At 50.6% G+C, this 9408-nt stretch overlaps 1 protein-coding gene across 1 annotated transcript; it reads right to left on the bottom strand.

Annotated features, from left to right (window-relative positions):
- Window positions 1–1799: 1799 nt before the first annotated feature.
- Window positions 1800–6589, bottom strand: BANF2 (BANF family member 2). Its single transcript, XM_065401744.1, has 3 exons — window positions 6557–6589; window positions 3740–3868; window positions 1800–1946 (listed from the first exon to the last, which is right to left on the bottom strand). Exons 2-3 carry the CDS (start codon window positions 3863–3865, stop codon window positions 1800–1802), a joined length of 273 nt encoding a protein of 90 aa, XP_065257816.1. The 5' UTR covers window positions 3866–3868; window positions 6557–6589.
- Between the last annotated feature and the right edge of the window lie 2819 nt (window positions 6590–9408).

Genomic DNA, 9408 nt, shown 5'->3' with positions numbered 1-9408 from the left:
ACAAGTGTCACAGACTCTGTTCTCTTGCCCATCATCAGGATCAGGAAATAACCCAGCTCAGCTGGGAGCCCTGGCTGGTTTGCAGGGCTGGAAAAACCCAGCCCATCCTTTTATAGGTAAAGCAAGCACCTTTGAACTGCACTCATGGGCACTACAAACATAGAACTTCACTAGCTTTTTTTTTATGGAGCTACTCCAGCGCAAGCAAAACTTTGCACCAGGAAGTGAAGCAACAGAAGAATCCTGGAGCAGAATGCCAAGCAAACCAGCATGGGGAAGGTCAGTAGGGAGAGGCAGAGCACCTCAGATTATAGCAGTGGGGCATAAGTGCAGGAACTAGGGGTCCGGGGGGTGCTGCAGCACCCCCAGTTTTTGTGGGGGGTCCCACGCCCAAGGTCCTGCCCAGCACCTGGGGTCCCAATCCTCAGCTGCCTGACCTGCACACGGGGCTCTGTTCTCGGCCCCACATGTAGAGTCCCAGATGCCGCAGGATCCATGCCCAAGGCTCTTTTCCCAGCCCCACACATGGGGTCCTAGCCTTGGCCCCCTTATCCCTGTCCATGTTCCTCCCCCTACCCCTCCCGAGCCATGGCCCTGCTCCTGGCCCCAGGTCTGGGGGTGGGACGGCACGAACTGGAGTAAGGGGGGGTGAGGTAAAGTTTGGGGTGGGGACCACTGGCTTTCAGCACCCCCACTGTAAAAAACGTTCCAGCGCCACTGCAGTGGGGATATGCATATGAAAGGCCAAAAGGGGGAAGAGGGCCCAAGAATCTCGGGGGGAACTCTTCTTCCCTCCCCTTTACTCAGAGGTGGCACAGCCTAGCAGACAAAGGCGGCTTTAAGACACCTCCCAAATTCTGGGTGCATCTAGTGTCAATCAGAGCTGCTCATTATAGCAGCTTCCCTAGCCACAGCTCTGCCAGCCTGGGCTAGCTGGGACAGCATGCTCAGCCTAGTAGCCCCATGCCCCTGGCAGGCCTAGATCTGGAGCAGCGTAGGGTCATTGTTGTGCCAAGGAAATCCACCTTCTTTATGCCATTCCAGCAGGGTGCTCTGTGCGTACTTCCACTGTGTTTATGTGAAGATCTCACATCGCTTTGCAAATATCAGTATGAACACAGCCTCCCTTAGAGGTCGGGAAGTGGGTTACCTGCTTTTACAGAGCAGGAAGAAGTTAGGGCCCCTTTCCAGAGCTCCCACAGAAGCCAGTGGGAGCAGAGAATTCTCAGCATCACATGTTCAGTGTGTCATGCAGAGTCAACGGCTGATTTTGAAAGCGTTGGCCTGAGTGAGTGGGCCAAGGTCACATAGGGGAGGCTGGAAATGGAACCCAGATCTCCTGGGTGCCAGCCTGGGCCTTAACCACAAGACCAGCTTTCCCCACTTAGGCTCTGACTCGGCAAGGCACTTAAACCCCTGGCTAACCTTCAAGTCTACAGGTAGCCCATTGACGTCACTTGGGCCACTCCTGGGGTCAGCGTTGGAGCACGTGCTTTTCTATCTTGCTGAACCTGGGTCCGAGTTAACAGCTCGGCTAAGAGTGAGAAGTTCCAGGTTGCCCCGTGGGCAGGGGGTTGTTGGGCCAGACTCTCAGTGACTCCAGTAGGGTAGGACAGGAATAACGAAGGACAGAATTTGGCCCACTTAATCACCCCACACAAGAACATACAACAGTTCGTATTGGGGGCAATAGAGACTCTGTTCATCTAGTAAGAAGACATTGAGGCTGGACAGTTCAAGGCAGGAGAGACTTTATTGCAGGCCGCAGAACACGCCAGGAGGGCTGAGCGGCCAGCTCCCTAGAGGAAAGCGTAGCACCAGTCTGTTAGACAAGAGGCGCACCGCTGAGCCTGGCTCGGACTGGCTCCATACGCCCCTTTCAGCCACCTTTGGAAAACCGCATGGTCCTTTTTTAACAGGAGGAATTGGCCCAGAAGGATGTATGCCTAGGGGGAGGAACAGAACGAGTTAGCACTGCTAACGAGCTTTCCCCGCCCACCCATTTGACTCCATACCCTGGAGGAGCTGGTTAATTTGAAACTCTGGGCCACTTTATAGTCTAAGCTTTGCCAGACAAGTAACTGCTTCTCTTCCGGTGGTTACTTCATTAGCGGCGCTCTGCCAGGACAAGGCACTTTGCCCGTTTTTAGCCTGGTGCTCAGCTCTCCAGAACGAGAGGGAGGCCAGGTTTACTATGACAAGTGGGTGACAGGCTCCTCTTTTAATGATGCTAGGAGCCTGTCTTTCATTTCCTTGCTCCAGGGTAGTATCAGCGCTACTAGTATGTGTAGTGCAGCCTTGGGCCTTGTCTGGCCGGCTCCCTCGAAAGGGGCTGTTTTCATGATGCGAGACTGTTGCAGGTTAACTAGGGTGACCAGATGTCCCGATTTTATAGGGACAGTCCCGATATTTGGGGCTTTTTCTTATATAGGCTCCTATTATCCCCCACCCACTGTCCTGATTTCTCACACTTGCTATCTGGTCAGCCTAAGGTTAACTCCACCCCATAACCACTGGAACAGGGTCTGTCCTAACTTTTGTGCCGGGGGTGAATCCGCCAGGAACTGGTCCCCACTTCAATCCACTCTGACCCATTTTGATGGCAACCTGAAATGTTAGCTATTGTAAAAAACAAGGACAGGCTTAGGGTTGTTGGGCCTAAACATTGACCTGCCTTGACAGTCACTGTCTGCTAAAGGAGTTAGCTCACGGATTCTGCAGTTGGCCCATTAATACTCCAGCAGAAAATGGACCAGGCAGTAGGAGGTGCCCATTACCCGATCAGCAGCACAACTCAAACCCTGCAGTCACCTGGTTACTTCAGTTTAACAAAATAAGGTGGCATCATATACTTGTTGCTGTCTGACTTGCTTCCCAGGCATCCCATGGTAACCAAGGTGATGCACGTGTACTAGGAGGAGAGAAGGCCACGCACGCAGTGACCATAGCGGGCTGTTCTGCCCTAACTACTTGACTTCGTAGCAATGCTATGGGTGCAGACGGGATCCAGTAGTTACACAAAACTAATCCCCAACACAGACAGGTGGAGCAGGGTTTGCTCTTCTTGAAATCTACACAGAGCTCTTCCCACACCCCTTCTGTTCACTTCCTTTCAACCAACACGCACGAAAGGTTAACTGGCCTAGAAGTGGAAAAACTTTTTCCCTATGGGGGAGATGGCTAACCAGCATTCAAGGAAGGTAGTAAGAAAGTAGAGGCGTCAGTTTCTCCAGTGACGGAATTTCCCAAGCCAGCACTAGAAACTTAATAGCGCAACCTTCTTTAGCTTAGCTGCTCCCAGACTTACCCTAACGAATGCCTGACATATATATTTTTAATGCTGTACTCCCACCCTCCCATGGGAAGTCCTTGTGGCTTTCTTACAAACAAATTCTGCAACAGGGAAAAAAAATGGGTTTAAAAAAAACCAAAGGCATGGTTTGAATATTTCCAGTTGGACTGTAAAGAACGGTCACGATACATTCAGTTTAAGATTGAAGAGATTTGAGCTTGCCCCTTTGAATAACATTCAGTCTTGCTCCTTTGAATAATTCAGCATAACTACCCTCCAGAGTTTAGAACAAGTGATGGTAATGAAGTGCCTTTAAGACCATAATAGCAGGAGAAACTGTCATGAGCAAAATCACAAGTACAGTCTTCTTAAAATCAAGTCCTTTCACAGTACCCACTCCATAAATAGAACAGAGGTTGGGAAGGAGTGGGAGGAAAAGATGGTTACCTTGTCAAAACCCTTTGCAGCTAATTTTAGTCCAAGCTCGTCATTAATGCCATCCACTGCTGTAACGTCCTTATCGCCCATCGGCTCAGACACAAACGCTTTGAACTTCTGGGTTCTGGTCGCCATGATCTGCAACAGCAGCAGCGGGAGGTGGGAAGGAGGCAAAGAACAATCAAAGGCCAATGCTGATATCACACCTATCAGAGTCATCCTGGAAGACCAACACTCCCACAGAGCAAGCGTTCCCCTAAGCATCCCTCCCTTGTTTTAATCCCAAAGTAGTTATCCACGTTCCATACAAATTCGACTGCCCCTACCTCCCTGCTTTGATGGTTGAAGCTTATTAACATCAGAAGTAAATAACCATGAACCTGAGGTTAGAGAGTTGGATACTAAAGGTGCATTGTTTCAAGGTTCCTGCATGAATAGTTGGCGGGTCCCTCATTTGGGTCCTTTAGCACCCTGCATTTGGGTGGCAACAGTGCACAAGGAATGCCTCAAACAGCTCCCAGATAAGGCCCTTGCTCCCTGTTGACGGAGCAATTTTTGTCCTGTATAAACTTCATTTTCTATCCCATTAAAAAAAAAAAAGACTCTAGTTTACACCTATCTTGATATCTAACTTGTAATAACGTATTGCTGCTTCTTCCGGCTCAGCGGCACTTCTGAAAAATCAGGCGGACACCTGAGCATCAAGGCATCCAAAGTCAGGGGCCACTTTTGAGACTTTTTGCTTCAATCAAGACGCATCCTTATGTATCGACACTGGGGAAAACCAGCGCACGTTTTCCAGCCACGCTGCAGTTGCATTGTTGCCACCCACAGCGTAGACGGGGCTTATGCATTTATACCGCCCGGTCGTGACAAGCTGCTCAGAGGAGCTGCACCGCTGCTGATAAACCAGGTACTGATTTCCCCCGTGTGCAGGCAAGCTCAGCGTCTAACAAGCTGCATGACCCCACAGAGGAGAGTAGCAGAGTCCTGGCCCATCCTGCCCCACAGGGCAGAACCCATGGCTCAGCTGGTTAGCTAGTTCCTGCTGCCAATTCCAGCGTAGCACCAGCATCCCTGCCTGTCAGTCCCTTCACCTGCCCAGCTGGTCTGATGGAGAGACGCCATCTGCAGAAAGGGGATGGTGGTGAAAACAAGCTAAATAGGCTGGGGCCACTTCTCTACCGTCTCACAGACCTTGGGCTTTAAAGGCCTTGATGGAGAACCGGCAGCAGCGGGTGCTTCCCAGGCCCAAACTTCAGGTTTGTGACTACACCTCCCTCCCCACCATGGCCTGGGCTGGAGACGCCGTGGCGGACTTCAACTGCCACAGGCTTCTGGAACTCCTGTCCCTATGACATCACTGCCCCCTGCCACGGGAAGAGGCCCGTTGCTCGGCCCGGGTTTTAGCTGCCTGCAGTTTCTCCATTGAGAGAGTCCTGATCGCAGCCGATGGGCGTTGGGCAGGAAAAGTGGCTGCGGGCCCCCAGGGCGAGCACTCATCGGCTAGGAACACTCCTGCAGTTATAAATATTGGACAGTGCGGTGCAATAGAAATCAAACCCATCCATACAGCTAATGCAGGTGCAATGCAGGTTATACCACGTCCCTACCCACACACGGGGGATATTTTCAAGTAACAAGTAGAGGGTTTTAGCCCATCTCCCCCTATTCATTCGTGCATCAGGGCCTGACTTGCAGAATCACTGAGCATTGCCGGCAGTGGGGGCTCAGGCACGGTTTCCAGCTGGGCTCAGCAGCTGCAGGCAGGGCTGATTGTGGAGAGGTTGCCAGTTAGGCACCTCAATCAGTGTTCAGAGTGCTCCGCTCCCAATGCCACGCCGCCCTCTCTTCCGAGCAGTGGGAGCTTGAGCTCTGCATAGTCAAGGGCTCGCTCCTGCACTTCGTCACTCCCATTGACCTCACCTGCAAGGCCAGGCCCAAACACCACCTGCCATAGGATTGATGGGGCACGTAGCAGCGAGGGGATGGCTCTGGTGTTGCCATTTCTCCTTTTTTCAGATGAGCACCCTGCCCTTGGGCTTCTCCGCCACCTTCTTGATTTCAGTGCCGGGAGGTGGAAGCTCAAGGACTCGCGTGGAGTGGAGGGGACTCGCGGGAAGGCAAAGAGAAGGGTGTTGGACTGTCCCAGGCATGGGGTGGAGAGGATCTGGAGGGACTTGTGGACAGGTGGTGATGATATTATGGAGGTGGTATCTCCTTCCATCTAAGGCAGCCTGTGTGGGAAGGGACCCCGGAATGATCTGTTCACAGCCCTCAGCAGGAAATCTGCTGCAAAGGCAATAGAGGAGGCCCCAGCTGTATTAGCCCTCTACTCACTGAAACCCTTTCCCCACTGCATGGAGGGGTCTGTCTTCATGTCTATGCTACAGTCACACTGGCAGGGAGTTGGGGGAGCAGAGACATCTCCAGAGCCACAGTTGGTTCCACACTGAGCAAGGCAGCCCCCTCCAGACACAGAGTCAGAGGAAGATTTACAAGGGAGAATTCGCAGGGTTTTCTCTCCAGATTGTGCCATAGGAGGACATGATCTGCCCTATGATTGTTGCCTGGCACAGTTTCAGCACAACAGACATGGTGCATTTTCTAAAGATGGGAGCCACATAGACATTCAAGGTTATAATTAAACCAATAGTCCTAAAAACCCTGGATAGGAGCACCACCCACCAGCATGAGTAGACACAAGGAGCCAGTTATCTGATACAACAGTTGTTTATCTACCCCTCCTAATCCTCCATCACAACACCCTATGCCACACATAACTGCAACCAGTAGAAGTTTCCACTGCCCTTATAAACCAGTCACTTCGTAAACCAAAAAGCATAAACCACTTGCAAAACCCACCAGGAGCCAGAGAGCAGAAGGAACAGCCAGCAAGCAAGGAAATAGCAAAAAGCCAAGGCTCCTGCTTTTATAAGGGGTAGGGGAGGTGGCTGGCTACAGGAGCTCAAAAGGGACAAACTAGGGAAGTGCACTAGGCTATACCTCTCAACTCCTTGTGCCTATAGCATTATATAGCCTCCTAGGTAACGTATCTGCCTTTCTCTGACTAAAATAGTGCTTTCAAATCCTACAAGAGTTGCTTGTATTAAAATGTCTGCTAAGTTTTATTAATGATTATGTATTTTATTTGTGTATTTCTATAGCAGCCAAATCATGGTCAGTGCTATACAATCCCACCAAAAGATCCCATGCCCCAAACAGGTCACACTCTAAAACCTTTATTCCATGAATGCCCCTAGAGATTTTTCCCATAGCAAAACACAAGGCTTGTAAGACATGCTCCAATGTTAGAAAAGAAATGCCGAGTGGCTAAATTGGATGGGAATGCTGCTTTGGGTGTGACTAATGTGGGGCGTGGCGTGGGGACCGTGGCCCTTATCCCACAACGAAATCTACATGAGCAAAAACCCTGCATCCCCATGGAGCCTTGCTCATTGCAAGCGCAGGCCTAAAAGTACCTCACTGAGACGTGCATGATTTTAAGTAAACTAATAAATCAAGTGGAGAGATCTGGAAATGCACCAGCACTAAGCAACAGGGCTTGCCAAAGCCTCCCTAGCTAGCAGCCAGAGACTTGAGGCTATAAAATAACTTATCCTGTTTTAACCTCGTCATTGTACAAAGCTTTATTTATTTACTCACCTGATTCTATTCCTTCTTCCTTCCCTCCCCAGCTGGGTGGCTTGGTTGGAAACACAGAGTAACAGCCGCCTCCAATGCAGATGTTGATCAGTCAACAGGGGCCGCTTTGAGCATAGAGGTGGAATTGTGTGGTTGATGACTATGCTATGCTGATGGAATAATCTCTGGTGTATGTCGGGGGCGAGGGGGGGAGTTCATTCCCTGGTGTGTCTTCCTGAATGACATCTGGATCAAAGTTATAGGGTGAAATTTTAGCTGCTTGCTTGCTCATTGATTAAGGGGACTCCAGAAGTCCCACCATGTAGTGCAGCATTCCAGGGAGCGTAGCCACCCTTCCTCCCTGCCACAGTATCAGACAGTTGGGGGCAGCAGTGGGAGTTGCAGCCGCATCCTGTATGGATCCTTCATCTGCAAGATGGATCCGCTTGTCTGTTCAAAGGACAACTACAAACGGCCCATAGGACTGAGATGGAAAGAAAGCTGGGCTCAGCAGGTCAGTGTCCCTGGAGCCCTGTGGGCAGAGCCACCACTGATGGAGGCATAGCAGGATTGCTGGCCACGATCCTGCCATGATCCAGTGCATAGGCCCCAGGGTCCACACAGGTGCAGGGATCTGCTTGCACTAATGGGCCCTAACCTTTCGTTGCCTTCTCACGCAGCGTCTGATGCCGCCGGCTCAGGTGCACTGGTTCTAATGATTGGATCTGACATCCCTGCAAGAAGGTTTATTTCTACCCTCCACGTTTCCTAATTAACAAGGTGCGCCCAGCTCTGACTCCTTTCATTTCACCCTCAGATGCAGCAAACCTTCCCTTCGTGCCATCACCTTGGGCAGCTGTCGCCGGGTCGCTGCGACATGGCATCGAACAGTTGCTTGGTTACATACCAGGGTTGGTACATGTGCCCACTCTTTCAGGGGTCTGGCTGTGAACTTTCAGCACCGCTTTTACCACGGAGAAATATTTCCAATACACTTCCCTTTCGCTCTCCTCGTTTGATTAAGCTTCGGCGCTGCATGACTTCACAGATCAGGGCCGTTCTCCAGTCGGCTAGGTCTGTTTTCACAGGCACAGCGCTGAATTCTCTTCACTCGACGTTGCTTTCTTGGCTACACGAGGACAGGAACAAACATTGCAGGTTGGCAGCAGAGCCAGCCTTAAACAACGTGGGCCCCTCAGGCCCAGATCCTCACAGGGATATAGGCACCTTGGTTTTGATGGGAGGATCTGGGCCTGACTCCTTGGAGCCAGCACAGATTCACAATTGATCGGATTTCCTCCTCTGGCTGGACCAGAGAGGGAGTGAGCTCACCACCAGTTTACCCCATCAGCAGGAAGGCTGGTGAGGCACAGATACCCCCGCCACCTCTCTAGCTTGGAGCACCAAAGTTTGTAGTGCGCGCCCTGGTCCAGCTTGTCCCAGTTAAATCTAACTCTGGGGGTAGTTAACATGAGTGTCACTGGAGAAATAGAGCCATATAAAGAGAATGTCCCCCTCTCCCGACACCCTCAAACGGTTTTCTACTTAAGCTGCTTGGGATAGGGACCATCTTTTTGTTCTGTGTTTGCACAGCACAATGGGGTCTTGGTTCATGACTGGGGCTCCCAGGTGCTACCACAATACAAATGAATAACAATAATAATAATCATTAATAACTGCCCCACAGTATCAGACCAGGGGGCCATCTACTACAAATTCCTTCAAGGAAGGTACAAGAAATCCTGCAGGAGATAGTAATGGGATAATCTGCCCCCAAGAAAGTTTCCTCCTGACTCCCATTAGTTAGAGGTTGGTTTAAGCCCTGAAGCATGTGGGTTTATAGTCCTTCCAAAACTCTTGAGTGTTTTTGGTTATGTATTATTATAACCCTAGATATTCTTTGTAATCATATAATAGTAATAATTAATATAGCTTCTCAAGTGCTTTTCATCCACAGATCTCAAAGTGTTTCACGAAAGAGGTCAGTAACATTCTCACCATTTTACAGATGGGGAAACTGAGGCACGGGGAGG

Source organism: Emys orbicularis, chromosome 3 (assembly GCF_028017835.1).
Source record: "Emys orbicularis isolate rEmyOrb1 chromosome 3, rEmyOrb1.hap1, whole genome shotgun sequence".
NCBI classification, from domain to species: Eukaryota; Metazoa; Chordata; order Testudines; family Emydidae; genus Emys; species Emys orbicularis.
Note: the sequence above shows the minus strand (reverse complement) of the source record. Positions and strands in the feature narration are given on the sequence as shown.

Coding starts and splice junctions, on each gene's coding strand:
- BANF2 (XM_065401744.1), bottom strand. CDS start 3,865: ATGGCGACCAGAACCCAGAAGTTCAAAGCGTTTGTGTCTGAGCCGATG. Junction 1,947..3,739: donor CTGCAAAGGGTTTTGACAAG/GTAACCATCTTT, acceptor TCCTCCCCCTAG/GCATACATCCTTCTGGGCCA.